General features: G+C 42.6%; 1 protein-coding gene across 1 annotated transcript in view; it reads left to right on the top strand.

The window, feature by feature from the left end:
- Positions 1-12,495: 12,495 nt before the first annotated feature.
- LOC311485598 (protein unc-13 homolog C-like) overlaps positions 12,496-20,969 on the top strand; it is a gene marked incomplete at its 5' end in the record, with an annotated part of 93,709 nt that continues 85,235 nt past the window's right edge. Inside the window, one exon of the mRNA XM_084541123.1 lies at positions 12,496-16,579. Within this exon, the coding sequence (XP_084397249.1) occupies positions 12,496-16,579 (4,084 nt within the window). The remainder of the gene's footprint in view (positions 16,580-20,969) is intronic.

Here is a 20,969-nt window from a genome sequence, read left to right as displayed (position 1 = left end):
TTTTTGTAATATTCATTCTCTGTTGTTATTATCTGTAGAGGTGGAGTAGTTTTTATGTCACGTCTGGGAAACCATATTACCCTGTCACTTTCACTAACTTCACATCCAACCTTTAGCTCTGTAATCGTTTAAAAATGAACATCTAACACAGCAGCACAGCTTCATAAACTGACACCACAACTACTTTACGCATCCACGCTATGCCTGTGGTGATAATTGCAAGATATCTATTCTGAACAGTATTATTATTATTATTATTGTGTGTGGTCATCCACCTGTCACTGAAAAGCCATTAAGCAATGCAAGTGTCGCAGCTAATCTCCCAGTGGTGGTACACTAATAAGCCATACTAATAAGCCATAAATGAAATTATACATATACAATGTGTTGTATGTGTGATGCTAAATGTTCTCCAGAGATATGTCAACGTTAAATGCCTTCTGTTAGTGTGTGTTAGGGTTAGGGCGTTTCTACAATTTAATGTGTAATATAAAAGACTGGTTGGTTGGAAACTATACCCTATACCTGATGGTGCGTTCTTTACTGTGTTTAGGAGGTTAGCTGGTCCCTGTTGTGTGTAAATGGTGCCTGGCTGAGCAGGATTTTTATCTGCAATGCAGCAGTTGGGCGAACTGAAGAGAGGACTCTGACTCTGCCAGAGACTTAAACACTCTCTGATTGATCCGTAGCATCTCTTTCAACATTTGTGAACCCAAAGACCACTCTCCTTCTAAAAAAATAAATAAATAAAAACAAAAAAAAATGTAGGCTGAAATCCATGTGAGCATGTGATCCCACATGCCAATAAAGAATAAACACTCCAAGAATTCCATATGTGTTTCACAAACTGAAAACTACTTTCTCTTGACCCGGACAACCCAACACGCTCTTGTATGAAAGACCCTTCCGTGGGTCTGTATTTCAGTGCAGAGCTGACATGGTTTTCACTCGTATTCAGTTGCTCTTGCTTTTAACCTTTCGCTGAGCTTTGAGCTGACAGTACATGTGTTATTCTTGTGTTTTGCTGCAGTGAACATTTTCTTCCAAATGGTAAAATCTATTAACACTGAAGTAAGATTGCAGTGGCATTTTTTATTTTTTTATTTTTTTGACCATGCAAAGGATGTGATCAACTTGTGATTGCTGATTAGATATAAACGTCTTCTGACGCATGGGGAATTCACGATAAGCAGAAGGAAGTCTGCAGTAAATATCTGAAATCTTTTCCATTCAAACTAATTTTTTATGTTGTATCACAACTCCAACACATTTGATATCTTGAATATGGATTACTAAAGTTGTTGGGCAAAATCTGTTAGGATGAAAACTCTTTCCTTGTTCAAAAACGGGAACAAACTGGAAAATGAGTTTGGTCAATGAAACACATTTCTTCTAAATTTAATAAGAATTTAGTGAACCTCCTGACACATCTTCCCTGAGGTGCAAAAACTGTCCTCCTCAGTCCCTCCACTTCCTAATCCACAATAGTTTTTGCTGTTATTTTGTTGACCCCAGCGACAATAATCCAGTCTCTCAGGTTCCTCAGGCGCAAATATGAGGAAAATGTTAATCCTGTCCTATAGCGCTGAGGGCAGGGTGAATTTATGCCAGCTGTGCGTCGACAGCTGTGTGGATCTAAATGCACTTCTTTAATGTACACTCTCTCTCTTCTCAACATAAATGAAAAGATATTTTTTTCTTCAAGTTGATGGTCATGTGCTAGATTTAATGCTACATCAGCCCATGGCTATCTCTTTATGCTTCAATGGAAGGATTTTAACCACTAAAGGGCTATATAAAGACCATCTGCCTGTCTCATTAGTGCCAGCTTCCCTGTGCCTCTGCCTCCAGATGATAAAGGTCTGTCATGGGAGATACTTGAGTGATAAAAGAGCTTAATCTTCTGTGCCATGATTTTTCTTAAGCAAACAAATCTTGTATCTGCAAAAGCCACAGAGAAACCCTGTGCCACTACTGCAAGTTCCCTGCTCTGTTTTCATGTAGAACAGTGAGCTAAGCCAAATGTTCAGCAAATGGGAGATAACGCTTATAATCACAGGGACTTGGCCATGTGAAAGAGAGAATGCATATGTCTGGTTAGACAGCTGGAAAATATGTAAACTGTTTCTATATAACCCATTCTGACTCTGATGCTTTTCAAAACTCTGTGAGTCAGTCTCTGTGAGGCTTTGATCAGAGCTCTTTCTAAGATGATGAACAGTATTAGAAAACTTTTATCTTTTAGCCTTAACCTTCTGTAAGCAAATCATTCTTGTTCTGAGGACCCCACTCCTCTCTGTGTCGTGAAGTCATAGCAGTTCTCAGCCACAATGGAGATGGAAGTTCAAAGAAGCAGGAATGGATTGTTTCAGCACATCAATATCAAAGTTTCACTGAGGTTAAATATACTGTAAAAACATCTGTTTTTCACGGTTTTGTTGAAGTAAATATACAGGCATAGATTCTTATATCACAGTATGACAGTTTTAAAGTGTGTCTGGGTTAATGTTGCCAGCAAATAATGTTTTCTATGGGGAGTCATACTTAGAACAAGACAGGACCAATGGCTCACCCCTGAGGAACACCAAACAAATACTGAAGAGGTATCATGTTTATGTAGATGCACAACCTCCTAATTTTCACAAATTTAGACCATCCGTACTTCCTTTACGTTAGGTTGAGTAGAGCCTGCCTGGAATTCATCTGTAAAATGCCATGTATGACACAAAGAGGTTTCTGTTGAATTTTATTTTTTAGAAACTAGACTGGGATCCACATTATGTCTAGGAGTAAAATGTATCTGGATAGAATTGAAAAGTGGGGAGATAAACTGTGCACTTCTGTGGGATTTCTTACACAAAATTAGTGTTTTCTGTGGAGGTGTAATGGTTGCAAAACGTGATGGGGACGCAGCCTGTTTTATTAGAGAGTGTCGCAGGCAGGTGGGGATCAATAGTGTGAAACGGACTTCAGTGTCAGTTCAGGTGTAAAATAATATTGAAAATATGACAGAAACTGGCTGTAACTAAAGGGACAATTTGTATTTGCTGAATGAGTGTTACACAGAATGATTTCATATTGGGTGCCATTGATTTTGTCGATGATGTTTACAAGGCCATCAGATTTCTGGAGAGAAAAAAAAAGAAACGCTTCTTCGTTCATTTTGGTTGTGTGCAATCAGTTCAGAGAAATACGCGGGTCACACATCTTTAACTTTATGGTTGTACAAAGCCAGGGGGGTATTTCAAAAATAACAACTGCACCTCGAGTTTGTTTCCCTTCCATCAGCCCATGGCCTGTCTGAACTTGTGTTTCAGAATGCGCTATGGTATATTCAAGGGAGATATCTGAATTGGAACGAGCCTTGTTTTGAACAGCACACAGGAGTTTTTAGGCTGAGAAGCAGCGCTCATTAAATCTGTTTACCAGGTCAGCGGGGTGCACTGGGATAGTTTGCCAAATCTGAATATTTTCATGTTAAAAATTCTTAGCGGATTCACAGAAAAGGAAATGAGCAGATTCTCCGTTTATTTTCCTTTGTATTCACTCGAATCTGTGTCAAAGACAGAGACAAAACAATATAACTCTGAAATGGGGATGTGTATTATAGAGAGAAAACCAGAGACATGGAAAAAGATGGATGACATTTGTTACACAAGCTTGGAAAGGCGACGACTGGTGAGAGGAGAAGAGAGCTGGGGGATGGAGGTGGAGAGGACCTCAGGAGACTTGGCTCGCTGTCCCTTGGCAGCTGAAGGCACACACAGGACCAAGGGTCGCTTTCCAGAGAAGGCACACAGTCAGAGAGTGAAATGCACCATACAAATAAAAACAGGAGTGAAGAATGAGACTGAAACCGAGAAATCCAGAGAGTGGTGCATGCAGTGTGGCATTGTGTTTTTTTTTTTTTTTTTTTTTGTTTTCTTGCTTATCGGCATTGACAAAAGCAGCTGCCTAAGAGAAACGCTTCACAACCAGACTAATTTGCTCATTTACCCCAGCCTTGGTTCACATTAGACTTGAACTGAACCGTGCCAAATGCTAAAATAAATCAGCCCTTGCTCTGCTATCTTTGTCAGAACACAAGTGAGCTGCGGCGAGTATCATTTGGGTCAGATTGGTTCCAGAAACAGCTGAGGCTCCAGGATGGAGTTGCTCTTACCACCAGCAGGAGGCGAGCGGGAGCCACAGACGATATTAAGAAGTTCATGCCCCCCCGCCCCCCTTCTTTCAACCACCACCACCACCCGCATGCGCTTGCGCACAAAGCCACACATCTCATTCCATCTATCGCTCTCCCATTTGACAGTGTGTGCGCGCGTGTGTGTGTGTGTGAGAGAGAGAGAGAGAGCGAGAGAGAGGAGAGGAATGTGATTTCGCTAGAAGGCCAGACAATTAGTGGCTGTTGGAGGAAGGCATGACACACATCTCAGCTGAGAGAGGAGAGCAAGACTGACAGAGGAAGGAAAACTCATGCACACAAGAGGAGAGCAGAAAGACACACACGGGGAGAGAGAGACAATTTTACTTGAATGCTTAAGCACCACCAAGGCCGCAGGAGTCTGGACTATCACGTGACTATCCAACCTGCAATGTTTTCCTTTCACCTCCCGCCTTGCCCGTCTTCATTTGACCCTGTCAACATGAAATTAAAGCCACAATTAACAAAATGTCACACAGGGGCGAATTAAAGCAATGGGCTCTTAAGTGGCTCCCAATTTGTCCCGCCGTTTGTGTCGGGCCCGGATTCATCTTTCACTCCTCTCTGACGGTGCATTTCAGGAGGAAGCACCGGTGGCGCTTTAATAGCCCACATTAAACCGCGCACCCCACATAACAAATCTGCGAGGCACGTAAGCGATGGCGTATGACGACATTTCCACCGAGAGACGCAATTAGGCGATGTGCGAGTGGATCTGTGCGCCCCGTACGAAAAGGGGACGGTCCCTCTGTGCAGGCTCGGGGTCCGCGCGGACCATAAACGTGTGTGTTTGACTGAAAGAGATGAAAGTGCTCTCCCCCGTGCCCCAGGGGGCATGCCCATAAACCCGTGCGTGCGCGCACCAAAGAAGAAAAAAAAAGAGAGACGATGCACATGCACGGCTCCTGACGAAAAATGAAAGCAATAGTCCTTTAGTCCACAGTATAACATCGGTCCTTAATGTGTGTCTGTGTTGCTCATGGTTAATGGACGCATTACATCACTCGCATCGGACTGTGTAGTTATATCTCCCCAGTAGCGATTATACAGTTATCAGCCCAATTGGAATTATACTCACACACATCCTCCTCAGTTCCCCATCCCTCGTTTTTTTTTTTTAAGTTTATTTTTTTTATTTTTGCTTCCGTTTTACTCAAGGCATCTCCCCTAAGCGCGCGCGCGCGCGTGTGTGTGTGTGTCTGTGGGCTTAATTCTCTCAGTGAACACAGAGACACAGAGAGAGAGAGAGAGACACACACATTGAGACACACAGGGACAGAGAGAGAGAGAGAGAGAGAGAGAGAGAAGGGGGAGAGAGTTTTGTACATGGGAGGGATGGACATTCTCCAGCCGTGGAGCAGAGCCTCAGTGTGGGCAGCCAGGAGTACCATCGCTGCCTGCCTCCCCATCAACACCGCCACCACCGCCACCCGCCTGCATCCCGTTTTGGACTAGACGCCCCGCGCTGTGACACTGTCTACAGGCGCGGGGGCGGGGGGGTTACGATCGTGTGACTGTGTGTGTGTGTGTGTGTGTGTGTGTGGTTCAGCCGTGGAGCAAATAAAACCCGGCAGCTTGCTGCATCATTCGCTCCCCCGTAACGCGAAACAGGGAAGCACAGCAGTGGAACGACACAGAGAGAAGGGGGGGCACCGTCGGTGGCATGGAGGAGAGGTGTGTGCGCGTCTCTTCGCGGAGGCAGGGCTGTGGGATGTGGTGTCTGACGGACGCGGAGGGATGCTGTGAGCTCTGGTATTAGCAGGCAGCTGCGCACCGAAGCCGCTCTCTCTCCCCTCCCTCCCTCCCTCCCTCCCGTTCCCCAGAATCGCTGCTCTCCCAGCACCGACCATTCACTGGAACCGGGGTGTCTGCTCCACGCGGCTCGCTTACCCTCACAACCGCCGGCGTCCTGCACGGGGATTTGACACGACCAGGTATGTGCGGCGGCGCGGCCCGTTTGGCGCTGGATGCGCGTTTGCATGGGATCTTGACTGAGTTTATCCTATAGCTTCTTGTTGCTTCCCTCCCCTCCCTCCGTGGCCCTGTCAGTGGATTAATGAAACGTATTTGAGAATGATGCGGATAGATGGCATCCTCTATCGATGCCGCCGAGGTGGAAAACACCAAAAAAAAAAATGTTAATGATGTTAGATGGTTTCGGTGTTTAGAACAAAATCCCAGTCTGACTCAGACTCTGTCGATTCCACAAATGTCCCATTGCTCTCATTCTCACATTCCCCCGTGTTGTTGTGCATAACGCACAACATGAACGTATGTGAGCAGTACTGTCGTTTCACACTGAGTAAAATGCGATGAGACTGGTTCTTCTCATGCCGGCCAGAGAAATGATAATATTTTGATTTACGAGGGGAGACAATCTGTTGTGATGTTGGCTGGCTTCCTGAGGCTGCAGGCAGATATTTCACTGTTGGGAAATAGACACAGGTTAGTAGAACGGAGGCAGAAATGTAGCTGAGGATGGGCGTGAGGGCAATATGATCTGAGGATGCACACACCCTCACACACTGGTCCGCTCTCCTCTCTGAGCAGCAAATGCACGCTTAAAAGCAATCGTGCACGGAGGCATGCACGGCTCACATGTGTGCGCACGCACGACTGCACGCAGATGCACAGACTTGCACACACACTCCCGCACAACACTAATCCACACTCGGGCCATAATCCATAATCATGTGTTCTGGAGACATGACGTAACTCATCTCATCTATATGCACCCGTTTCTAAAGGTTTCCACAAAACATTGGACCCAGAAGGATCACAGCGTGTAGCATAATTGCCTGCAGCTTAATAACTTTAAATTGGCATACTTGGGTTTTCATCAGGAGAAAAGAAGCAGTTGTACTATTGTGAGAAATAGGTTAGCATGCCTCCAGCTGACACTCGTTTTCAATGAAGGAGAGTGGCTGAGATTACACTTGCTGTGAGAAATGGAGCGTTTTAGAGTGCCCTGCTAATCAGATGCATTAAATGAAAACGGAGGAAATAAGTCCCTGGGTAGGAAGGGCCCAGCAGTGCATCAGAGCATTTGGGTGGGTGTGGCTGAGGTGCTCCCACTTTCTCTGGAGGTTTCTCTGGTCTGACTCACAAGTGGGAGGGGCAATTCCTCGTGACCACAGGAATTCCCAGATTTAGTTTTGTAACACTTTCCACTCATCTCTGACCAAGCAAGCTGAGTAATAAATTATTTTACAACAAGCAAGAGAGGTAGTCAGAGAGGGAGCTACATTCAAAGGTATCTCCAGTGGAGCTGTTCGGTGTTTAGGATATTGATCCAAGGCCCAGGACCTGAGTACTGCATGGAACAAGCAGTCTGTGACTAGAAAAAGATCCAACATGCAAATTGCTTTTGGACAATATGGCGAAAGTTTTATTTGTCCAAACCCTTTATTGCTTACGTGTGTGAAAGCACATGCTACTTACATAAATAGATTGCAAAAACCAATCACAACTGCCGCCCACTTATCTCCCTAGGTGCTACAAAATGAGTTATATCACAACTAATCTGCTCATATAATGTTACAATCTGCATTGAGGATGAACAATAGCGCAGATACTGTAGCTCTGCGGGTACTGTAGCTGTAGATAAGATCCCGTCCTCACATGTGGGTGTCATGATGCCGCTGAATGAATGGCACCATTTAATGTGGGCCACGTTTGCTGTGGTCAAACCGGTAACGCACACATGAGTAAGATAAGGTGATTTAGTTATCTTCCTTCCTTCTTTCCTAATTCTTGCATCATTACACTCTAATGGGATGATACAGGCGATACCTCGTGGGCATTAGCAAGTCATTTGCGCATCAGCCCCAGCTCTGGAAGAGGGTGAATGCTTCATTTGTCAAACCTTAACATGCAGATGTCAGGATGTTGGCTCTGTAAGAGAAAGGCAGCTCCCTAATTGGTGATCAACACTCATTAAACACCAGTACTCGTTCAGTGTGATTTGTCCAGACAGAGTGCAGCCACAGTGCAGCGCACTGCTTTGTGTAAGTGATGTTCCAGTGTCTGTTACAGTAAATAGTGAAACATCCCAGACGCCATCAGCCATGATTGTGGCTCAGTTTAGTACGATAAGCACATCACCAAAATTGCATCACAAACGCATTAAAGTGATTGGTTTAAATTAACCAGTGGTTATCAATGGGTATTTAGTTTGATCCTTGTATAAAAAGGTTTCACGGTGGTTGAGTCGTTCAACAAGATGCTGATTTAAAATACATAAATGTGCTCGTTGAACATTATTTAGAAAGTGGGCCATATGTTTAACCAATTGCAGAATGTAGACCAGCAGCGTAGTTTGTTAAATGCTAAGGAAAACTTTGTCCTTGAAGCAAGAGTCTTTAAGATTTTTTGAGTAACAAAAATCAAACAGAAAACTCATTCTTCACTTTTTTTGTAAATGTCTTCTGAACTATCCATAGTGTGAAATCGAGGACTTTTTTTCCTTATTAGCATAATTCTGGGTATGCTAATCAGACAAAAAGGCTGACGCTAATCTGATGTTTACTAAAAGTGAACATTTGGTCAGTCTAGTAACAGCTTGAGTTACCAAACTGAGCCATATATACTTTAAATTTTCAATTTCAACACATCATGCTTGAAACAAACTTCCTGGCTGAACCTTTGTACGTCCAACAATCATTCTACTTGTCTTTCATCTTGCAACTCCCTCGCCTCACAACCTATGTTCTGCACTGAGCTGCAACAGGTGCAGTACCTTTGCTTTTATTTTTGTATTGTTTTTGGCGTTTGTCTTCTTTATATTCAAATATGCCGGAAGCCATATTTGGTCAGGGTCCCGTACTCTAACACTGACCTCGACAGAGTACAGTGCGCACACACACCTGTGTGTCTGCAGTGTCGGCAAAGGGTAGCACATGTTTGTTTGATCAGACAAAAATTGCTCTCAGATATGGGGGAAGACCTGGAACATTGGGCTGGCCTCAGAAGTGGGTGAGAAGCACTTCATCTCAGCAGCCAGGACAAATACAACCAGCTCATCCGGCTTTTCACAGCAGCGACCAACAATTGTCTTGCAAAGGCCAAAACCAATATGTCAGACAACATCAAAGGAGAAAGACAAGTTTTCTGCCAATGCTGATTTTAGAGAATTATTCGCTCCCTTTAGCTAAGACAAGGACAGTTGGCAATTATCATAATCATCCACTATTCCTATTACATTTTCACAACAAATTAATTTCAATACTCTTTTGTCCTTCTGTTGCAGTACCTCAAACGATTTAACTTTAGTTTTGATTTGTTTTTATTTTGTTAATTTTAATTCACTGCTTTCCATCTCATACTTATTTCATGCCTACATTTCATTCTGCTCATTACAATGTAATGTGAGTGTGTAGATAATAAATATATTAACATATTATAACAGTCATTTTGGTATGTCTTTGCATGCTGCTGTGAAAGACTCATTTTCCAACAATAATTAATTTCTACCCCATGTGACAGTGCAATATTAATTTCCCTGTCCTGGTCAATTTAAATAACCAATCTCGCTAAAACAATATATAGTCACAGCACATAATAATCAGTAAATCACTGAAGGTGAACTATTGCATTAATCAAAACTGGGATAGTTGTTAACATGCAGGGTGACTCTTGGCTTTAAAAAACATCAACCGTAGACACATTCAATTTAACAGCCATCTGTGACAAGAAGACATAGCTTGTTATTTAATTCACTCTTAAGGGCATTAAACAACCAGGGATTAGACACACACAGAAATTGAAAGCCCTACCTCACAGATACCTTATTCCTTCTTTAGTAATTGTTTTACAATTGGCTTCCCTCAGGTAACATAGCAATGTAGCATCTGCTGTTTTATTTAGGTACATCCCTGTAACTGTAGATCTTGGGTGGCCCATCACCATCAGCTCGGTCGACATAGTTAGAGATCCATCTTTTCAAACCTTCCAATATTCTGTTGAGCCATAGCAGCTGTATTTCAATAGCGGAAAATGAGTGTTATCAGTGTTTTTTCTTCACCTGAGGAGTTTTTCACAAATTTAAAAATTGACCTTTTAGATAGCATCATCTTGTTGTGTCTTTTTCTTCTGTAATGTTTAAATGCACCTTATTGGATCCTTTTTGGGTGGCACAGTGGTGAGGTGGTTAGCACTGATGCCTCACAGCTAGAAGGTCCTGGGTTTGAACCCATGGGCCGACTGGGCCTTTCTGTGTGGAGTTTGCATGTTCAATGGATCCTTTTCTGGACCACCACATGTTAAGCTTGATGTGCCCAATTCCTAAAACTCCCTCAAAAATTTACATGCGTAGATTGGAACCCACAGTCATTTACATTTTCATGTTTGAAAACCTTAAAATGTGAACAAAACCTTGTTGACCGTGGCTGCAAGTATAGCAAGTATAAGTTTGAAATTCAAATGAGCGCTGATGGTGAAAGATGTTGAGGCAGTCACGGGACATATTTAAACAATATCTGGTGAGATTTATTTATGGGGGACAATTTCAGGTCATGCCCCATTAGTTGCAAAAGGCTGCTGTTGGCTTTACGCCAGCCTGTGAGAGAGCTGAGTCATGAACCTTCTCATACCATAAAATACTATATAGTAGTCTTCCCCGCCTCATCATGTTGTCATTCGCTTGTTTTCACAGCTGATGCTGCACCATACCATACCACATACCAGGAAGCCACAAACTTGTATTGACCGTTGCAGTACTAAGTTTACATTTGAATGATGACTCCATCTCATACTTTGAGATTGGGACCATTACACAATACATTTCAATATTACAAATAGTGTTTTTCTTCAGCTAACATTTCTGATCTACTGTAGACTTGGGTCAAGTTGCTAGATTCATTCCATCATGCAATGGTGGCAGAAAGCCATGCAGTCCTACTGTATGCTGGCTACAAAGTGTTAAATTCTGCTTGGAAATGCCTGCTCCTTCTTCAGTAGCCAGCAATAAAAGCTAACTGCGATGTTGTGTTGCACACCTCATTTGAAGTGAGCATGTCTCTGTGGTCGCGAGACTGTAGACACATCAAGCTCTAAACCCCAGAACAAATGTGGAGCAGCTGTCAGATCCTCTGCACAGCAAACATCCCTCTTTCGACTCAGCTGACCAGTTCTGCTCTATAGAAAACACACACCTCTCAGAGACATGCCAAGCTATTCAAGGCTTAACACAAGTTATGAAGCATGATTAAAAACATAATTTCTGTCATCGCTGGTACTATATAGTTGCCTCAGGTAAACTAATAGGTAATCAAATATATCACAACAAACAGTAAATCATTAACAACATTTTAATTAGTGATCACTGCATCATGCTAATTATAATAGATATGTGTAAATAAAAAAAGATTAGTTTTTAGAAAATGAATTAATTCATTATTTATTCATTATCAATTGCAGTTTATTTTCTAGAGGGTTGCGGGGTTGCTGAAGCCTACCCCACCTGTCATAGTGCGAGAGGCGAGGTACATACTGGACAGGTCGCCAGTCCATCACAAGGCTAACACAGAAAGACAAAAACAACCATCCACTCTCACATGCACGCCTATGGTCAATTTAGAATCACCAGCTAACCTCACAAGCACGCCTTGGACTTGTCTTTAGTCTTTTAAAAAAAATGGATGTGTTGAAAATGAAAAAGAATGCAAAGTCTGTTCCTGTATGAAGATGAAATATTACCTGTAGAATGTTTCATCAACCTAGATATATATTTTCTCACATGAATAAACTGCTGAAATACGACCATGGTTTAGTTTGGTGCTGCCCATGTTCCACAGACGCTGACATGAGTACTCCATCACTGAGGCAATTAGAATAATTGGCCAGCTCTTGCTGTAGAAGCTGGATACATCAGTGTTGCCAATGGGTCTATTGACCTTGACTGACACATACACACATACATGATTGTACACAGTCTCATGTCTCTCTCTCTCCCTCTCTCTCTCGCTCTCAGCTTTCTTTCTGTCAGGACCTCTACAATACAGTTAAAGTGACATCACTGTAGTAGACGTTGACATTCATCTGATGTGTTTATGTGTAATATGGAAATCTGCTACAACTACTAAAGCAAATTCTGTTTTTTATTTGTCTTACAGAGAGATGTTCCTTTTCTGGAGGAAGGCCACTGGATTCAAATATATTATCGAGTTTTTTCGTGGACTGTGGTCTTAGTGATTGTGAGCGGCGGCGTCCACAGTCAAGCCAGTTCAGCTGTGCTTGGCTCACTCAATACACACCCTTTTACTAGATGAAAACAACCATCCACAGGATTGCCATCCATGGTTTCTGCCCTAATCAAGACTATATCATCCTACATTGAAAAGATTTGCAAAGGAATGTTTACAAAGAAATTGGCAAACCCAATAAAGAAGAAAGAGAGAAGCGAAAATAAAGAGCCCAAATTGACCACTGATTTGCAAGCACACAATCTAACTCTCTCTACCACACTGAAGACTACAGTTAAAAAGATTTCCAAATGCTCTTCGGCACGTAACATATCGCTTGAAAAAGACGACGGAAAGAACGACTGCTCATCCCTGTCACCAACTTTCAGTTATCGTGTAGCTATAGCAAATGGACTCCCGAAAAACCCTCTTTTTTTGAATAATAATGAAAATTTATTTCCTGAGGTACTTTCGATCGATAGTAATTACTCTGACTCCTTGAGTGAGACAAAACCTGTACGGAGACTGGATGAGCATAAATCACACACTATGCCAGTGAGACGAAACAGGAAGAGCCTCATCAGTTTGGCTCCCTCTGATGGCAGCTCTGAGGGTGAACGTGTTGAACGCTCCAGTCTACACACACTAAGGCTGGGCGCTCTACGCAAGTTAAGAAAATGGAAAAAGAGCCAGGAATGTGTCTCCTCAGACTCCGAGGTGAGCAATTGGAGGAAAACCCTGGGCATCCGGAGCAAATCTTTGGACCGTGCTGGACGGCAGCAGAAAAGCTCAACACTAGAGCCTGGCTCTTCCTCCACGGGTTGCATCAGTCAGACCCAGGATGTAATGGAAATGATCTTTAAGGAGCTTCAGGGAATAAGCCAGATAGAGACAGAACTGTCTGAGCTTCGTGGTCATGTAAATGCCCTAAAAAGCTCCATTGATGAGATCTCCAGCAGTGTGGAAGTAGTTCAGAGTGAGATTGAACAGCTTCGCTCAGGATTTGTCCAGTCTAGAAGGGAAACACGTGATATCCATGACTACATTAAACAAATTAGCCACCAGGCCAATAATTCAACACTGCGGTTCCTCAATGTTCCGGAAGAAAGGCCAGAGAAAACAGAGAATCTAATATACAAAATACTAAAAGACAAAATGGGTTTCATAGATGCCCTTAAAACTATTAAAATAGAGCTTGCTCATAGATTAGGGCAACAAAGAGAATGTTCCAACGCAAAACCCCGTCCTATTATTGTTATTTTTGCAACACCTCAAGATAGGGATGTAGTTTTGAAAAAATGCTATAAACTTAAAGGAACAGGCATTACAGTCTCCACTGACAGTTTAACCCATGATGGAAAAGAGAAAAAAGATAAAACAATGTCATCCTCCCAAACCTATGAAAGCATGGATATCAAGGTCTCAGGAAAGGATAAAGTAGTGGAGAGTGATGATTGGGACTCAATGGACAGTGATAAAGAACTGGATGAATTAAGCAGAAATAAATATGCAATGGTGATTTCAAAGCCTGTTCACAAGGGCAAATCAGACAAGAGGCGGTCTCATGACCATAGCCGGTCAGGAGATGAAGCAGGTTACTCAGGCACAGTTCACTATGCTGATGACACTTATTATGACCCAGACAAGCATGGAAAGGCTTACTACTCTGACCTGACCCCGGGTTGGCTTTCCCAGAGTGACTATTCCACCCCAAAACTCAGCCGCTCTGAATCTGACTGTTCAAAACTTTGCCAGTCATACTCAGAAGATTTTTCAGAAAGTCAGTACTTTACACGGGCAAATGGCTGCTCCCTGCTGTCATCCTCAGATCAGGAACTATGGCAGAGAAAACAAGAAGACATGGCCTCCTCTTGGTATGCCAGCCCAAGTCACGCCCTCAGCCAGGATAATCAAACTTATGAACACAATGAGGTTGAGACGACAGAAACTATTGACAGTGGTGTTAGCAATGGACTTGTTTGTATGTCTGGGGATAGAAGTCACTACAGTGGCTCCCAGCTCTCTCTGCAAGGTGATCTATCACCCTGGAAAGACTGGCATCATCTGGAACAGGGTGCTGACTCTGGCTTGGAAGCCTCCATTGAGGTTAGCAGTCCCTTTGACCCATCAACTATTCCGGGTTTCCCAGAGAACATCACTAAATGCCAGGAGGTTGATTTGCAGTTTGAAGGAGATGAGGAATTCATGATGCTTGACAGAGAACCTTCCCTCCCACCTATAACCACCCACATCATTCCTCCGATCACAGAACGGGAGTCTGTCATCAAGACATCTGCCCGGCAGCCTAAAGAGGGATGTAAGGTAATCGCAAAAGAAAGCGCGAAAATACCATCTAAAGATGTCCCTAAAGGTGCTAAAGTGACACATAAACAAACTAAGCAGGCTCCTAAAGACGAAACTACCAAAATATTGCCAAAGGAAAGTCCCAAGGTGGCTGCTAAGCCTAAGGTGTCCTCTAAAGCAGCTCCTAAAGAGTCACCTAAAGAAATTTTGAAATCAGTAGCTAAAGAATCGTCTCAAGCCCCCCCTAAAGACAGTCCTAAAGTCACACCCAAAGAAACCACAAAGCCCACAATTAAAGAAGTTTCTAAAGTGACCCCTAAGGTGAATTCTAGTGAGACTGTCAAAGTCAGTTCTAAGGTGACTCCAAAAGACAGCCCAATAATTACACCTAAAGAAAGTCCTAAAGAGTCACCTAAAGAGAGCCCTAAAATAACGCCAATTAACACCCCTGTCCTGACCCCTGTCCTGACCCCTGTCCTGACCCCTGCCTCAACCCCTAAAGAGTCCCCTAAAGAATCCCCTAAAGAATCCCCTAAAGTCATTGCTAAAGAACCCCCACAAGTTGTATCTAAAGAAGGTGTGAAAGTTACTGCTAAAGAGGTTACCAAAGAAGCTTCAAAACCACCCCCAAAAGAGGTCCCAAAAGAGATAACTAAAGTACCATCAAAGGAGACAACTAAAGCTCCCACTAGAGAAGTTGCTAAGACTCCAACTAAGGAAGCTCCAAAGGTAGCACTTAAAGAGGGTCCTAAAGTGACCCCCAATGATACCCCTAAAGCAGCCTCAGCAGACGTCTCTAAAGTAGCGCAAAAAGTAGCCTCTAAAGATGTAACTAAGGATACTCCCAAAGCAGTTCCTAAAGAAAAATTTCCTGAACTGGATGTTAATCATAGCTTTCACCAGGCCCAGAGTAAGTCTACGGCTATGTACCGCAGCCAGAGTGAGATTCGAACAGAGAAGGTTGAGGAGGTTCCCAAGTCCTGGAGCAGTAGACTCAGTATAGATCTCAGTGAAAAGTCCTTTGGTTTTGGCTTTGGTTCTACTCTGCAGAGAGCCAAGTCAGCTCTGGAGGTCGTATGGAAGTCTGGCTCTCAGAATGCACCTCCTCCTCCTGAGGAGCCCGCCAACTCCTCATTTATGGGGCGTTTCCGCACGCTGTCCACATCTACTACAAATAACTCCAGTACTACAGGTGATTCAGATGAACCTGTCTTCTGCAAGCCCGAAGAAGAGAAAACAGGTGCAGAACCTGGGGAAGAACCAGTCGACAATGAGACTCACTATGTCGAAGTGATGGAGCAGGTACTGGCTAACTTGGAAAACAGATCTAATGCTAATGAGACAGAGGAGACTGATGAGCTTGTGCAGGAGTGTGAGACTTCTCAGGACTATGATGTGTCTGATGACATTGAGGCCTCTCAAGACAATGACGCCTCTCAGGATTTTGAGGCCTCTCAAGATTTTGAAGCTCCCGACGACTACGAGGCTAGTAAGGAAGCTCGTGTTCTGGAATATGATTGCAGTTTGGATGAGCAGTTTGATGAAGAGTACAACGAGGATTATGAAACCCAACTTACTGAGGACACTGCTGAATATGACGCAATGGTAGAGTATGTAGATGTAGAAGAACCAGATGAGACAGAGGACAATGATGTGACGGAGGAGATGGACGAGGGTGGTGAGGATTTAGAGGAGATAGAGGAGATACCAGAGGAGGCCACTGAGGTGTCTGAAAAAGCAAAACAACAGCAGGAGGACGAAAACAAAAATGTTCCAGAGGAGAAGCCTGTAGAAGCCCCACCCAAGAAGCGCATTCGACCCACATTCAAGGAAGCAGCGCTGAGGGCCTACAGGAAACAGATGGCTGAATTGGAGCAGCAGATCCTGGCAGGAGGTTCGTGTCTTTACTTTACTTTACTTTATTGTTAGAGTGTCACTTGGAACATACTGTAAATAACTGCATTGCATTGATACTGATGAAAGTTGTAGCTAGTGATACGATATATATACACAACCAAAATCCACAAAGTTACTTTGGCTTCTAAATCCTAAACATCAAGAAGATCCTCAGCATCAGAAGAAGCCTAAAAAAAAAAAAAAGAAGAAGCCTAAAATAAAATCTAAAATGGATGTATTTAATTTATATGGTGGAGACAAGCCAAGGACTTGACACTTTGTGGGAACTTCAGACTTTGATCTTCTTAAAGGATGTCTTTGAACTAATCATGTATTCAGGGTTGAAATATTGAAGAGAAGCCACAATAAAAAGATTTGAAGCAAAATACTGAAGAGTTGGAAACTCTCTAATGGTAGATGACAGTGTTTGATGACATTGACTTTATATTTACATTCCCATGGCACAGTGCTAGATACTCTTACAGCAAGCTAAAAGGATAAGATTGTCAAACAGGTTTGTCATTTATCACTTCAATTTAATAGACCTCAAAAACTACCATCAATTCTTTGCAATGAATAAAAACATGACCACACTCTGTTATTGAGTGTTCTGCTGTGGCAGACACTTCAAGCATGTGTGAACGTGTATCTGTATTAACTTAATCATTTGTCTTTTTCTATCATATGTTTGCTTGACTGCAGTAGTTGCCTTGAATCAAAATGTTTTATAGCTGCTGGGTCAAGGATTACCTAAAAACAAGATTGATTCCTTTCTGAAACATTCTTCCACTTGGAATGTAAGAAGACACAAGGGAATTTCCACTCTTACTTAAAATCAAAATGCATTTGACCTACTTGTGTAGATGCAGCTGTGGTACTCACTGTGAGGCAGGTTAGTTCAGGAATACCAGCTACATCTCAACACTGGCTGTGTGACAGTTCACAAGCGTTTTCAGTAGATGAAATTGCCGTCATAGACACTTTAACTACAGTTTTAACATATGTACAGTATTTATACTTGAGTAAGTCATCAACAGCAATATTTTGGGAACGTAGGCAGAAGTGATGCACCAGTTATTTTCAGTCCAACCAACAAATTTTTGAGGCATATACAAATATTGATTTTTGAGTGTTATAAAACTATGTTACAATACACAGGCCTATATTCGTTTTTTTTAACATTACATATAACATTAGCAAGCATGGTTGTAACAGATGTGGTATATGCATATTTAGTGGGACAGTTTACATTGTGAAACCAAACTTGTCAGGACTACCCAATGTAATGGTGACATAAATCTGAAACTTCAAATTACATGTTTGCGTTTTCTTTCTCTTTATGGGCTGTGACTGTACAGTTTTACTCTTACACATTGCTTTGGCTGAGTCAATCCGAGTGACTGACTCACTGACTGATTGAGTCACTGCTCATTGTTGAATCATGTGTGGTGAGGCATGCTGCTCACTCCGGGCGTATGACTTTAACTAATAATGTGCGACCAATTGTCCTCACTGTCCAGTGGCTTTTTGGCTCTTTTTTATCTTTTGTTAAGCCTGTTGGTGGCACACTTTCGTGGCGTTTCTATATTGTTGACACAGTTTCTTGATTCTGTCAACAGTATTAGCATATCAGTTTTCACAATTTGCAGTGAATATTGTTTTGACATCACGTTGAAGCAGGGATAACCAAAACCAAAAGTAAAAATGGGGTTGTTTACAGCAGAATTGAATGGAATTGCAAATCAAACAAAGTAAAATGATTGTTCTTTTCAGCGTTTGCTGTTTCCGCTGTCAAAACTCTCAAATGTGTTTGCCTGACACCTATAGTATAGTCTGTCATTATCCTGAAGATTCACACAATCTCTTTCACTTACATTCACATCTTTTAGTGACAATGAACGCAATTAGTTAAAAAATGACTTATCCTCTGATGGAAAAATATCCATAAATACATGCATACTCCACTCCCCCTGATTAGCTTGATGCCTTCATGTAGCTGATGTGTGCTCATCGTGCTCGTGCTCTGAAGCGTGCTGGCTGGTCTGTGTGGGAGCTGCGTAGGGAGTCTCAGCAGCACTGCCACTCCTGCCAGGCCCGTCTTCAACTGGCTACAGCAGCGTCTGTATTCAGATGCTAATTCACACTCCCAAGGGCATTCTGTAACCAGGTCAGCCTTGCTTGGAATATTTATAGAGGTCTGCTACTACTGAATTTTGCTGTTTGCTCCTGGGGGAGCAAAGAAGGTAGACCCTCTTTATGCTTAGTGGGCCATTTCTCAAGAAAGGGTGGATATGAAAATTGAATGAGCCTGTTGTTGTTGTTTTGGATGATATCATCAGATTCAATGCATTGACTGGTTCATTGTCATTGTTGGGAGAAAGCGAAAGCATCGTCTGAACCATTTGCGCTTAACTTTGAGAAGCTCTGGCAAATTAAACACTTAAAAGATTGCTTCAGTGTTCCTGAATCAACCTCATTAACATCATATTTGTACCCCGCCCCCCCCCCCCCCCGCCCGCCCCCCCACCACCACCACCACCACTCTACATGCACCAGCATGGGTCCATATTAATTACAAAAAGTTTGGCCTAATCTCTACAATGTAAATCTCAGATTCAAAAACAAAACAAACGCACAGTATGTCTTCGGTTAAATGAGGTTTTACCCCTATGCACTATTCTTGGTTCGTGCCTTAAGGGATTCTGTTTTTGCGCTGAAATATTGAAGTAAATAAACCCCCTGACATCAGCCTTCCACAGCCTCAAACCCTTAGTCATAGTTGGAAAAAAATCGGAGCTGACGGGCACAGTGGGCGCTAGCATTGCACATATACTGTAGTTGATGTGTTTTGTTCTATAGCCTGGTCATTTGGTGTTGTTTGAATCATCACCGGGACAAGCCGTGAACAAATTGGTTGTACAGGCATCCAGGACATTCATATCTCACTCTGAGCTACCACACTCCATCAAAGCGCGGGGGCTTCAACTTCCGACCGCACACATACTGCTCCTTCCTCTCTTGTTTTGTCCTAGATTTATTTTCCATAAAAAAAAGTGAGATTATTAAAAGTACATCTTTTACCTGTATATTTCCTTACAGTGTCATAATTTAGTGGTGTGCTTATTATTTATTTTTTAATAAACTAAATAACGTGACATGTACAAACAAACAATAAATAAAAATCAGTACAAATGAAAGGGGGAAAAACCTAGTGTATTTTATTTAAAGGCTGCAACAAAAAATGAACATCAATTATTAAAAATGATTAGACTTAACCTCACATGTGCTTTTTCTTTGGCCGTAGACCGTTTTCATGGCAGCCATTTTACTTGTCACAAAAGGGAAAGCCTAGGTGTATTAATGGCACAGCGCCTGTACTCCGCTTAGGGGAGGTCCTGCTCTTGCACATGCTGGTTCACTGTAATAGCTTACTGGGACACATAATGGAACTGTGTCATGATTAATTCCCCTTGCTTTCCCTACTTTTCGCAAGTCTAAAGCTCTATTTTCGGTGGTTTAAGCAAACACAGATTAATCCAGCCAGCGCGAAACTCCTCTTCTGGTGTATATTTGGAAAGCTCTTTACTACGAGTACGGCTTGGCAGTAGAACATTGACAGCGTGGAAGGCAATGCTAGGATGGCTGATCATAAATATCATAAAAGTTGAGCTTATCAAATATAGATTAACTTTCTTTGTTTTATTTAAGGGCAGCCACTGCAGGCGGAAAGGATAAAACCTTTTACTAATATGCTGTATATCACCATGAATCTTCTCCAGTTGATTACTTACTTTAAAGGGTAACTACTGTTTTTTACAACTTGGACCTTATTTCTGGCATAAAATACGATCGTTTACTCACCCATATAACTTTGGTGTTATTTGGAGTCGTTCGTCAGATAATTAGATCAGCGTATATCCATATAATGGTAGTGACTGGGGCACCGAAAACGCAGCCTCAAAATAACACTTTATCTGCCGTGAAACTCATTAATTTCACCAATATTTTGTTATGATACGCTAGTGCTATTCCCCGTTGAGTCCGGAGTTACCTGTTATCTATTCGCTGTCGTGCAGCGGTTTGTTGTTCTTTGGCCAGCTGTTCCTCTCTCTACCTCCGCATCCTCCTTTCAACGAACTCCTCATCCGTATACTCTGGCTCAAAACGGTACGGACGTCCATCATAAACAAAGTTGTCGTCCACAACCTGAGAATCGGAAAAATATTCAGCCATGTTGCAAAACACTAGCAGTAGCAGATTACAGGTAAACAAGCTGACTGTTGCGGGTGTGCGCGGCGCTCAGAGATGACATCATCCAGGTCAGAGGTTAGCAGGTCAATCTACAGACCCTGGATGATGATAACAGGGAACTCCGGACTCAATGGGGA

The sequence above is a fragment of the Chelon labrosus genome, assembly GCF_963514085.1.
Source record: "Chelon labrosus genome assembly, chromosome: 3".
Classification (NCBI taxonomy): Eukaryota; Metazoa; Chordata; class Actinopteri; order Mugiliformes; family Mugilidae; genus Chelon; species Chelon labrosus.
This window is presented reverse-complemented; position numbering and strand designations above follow the sequence as displayed.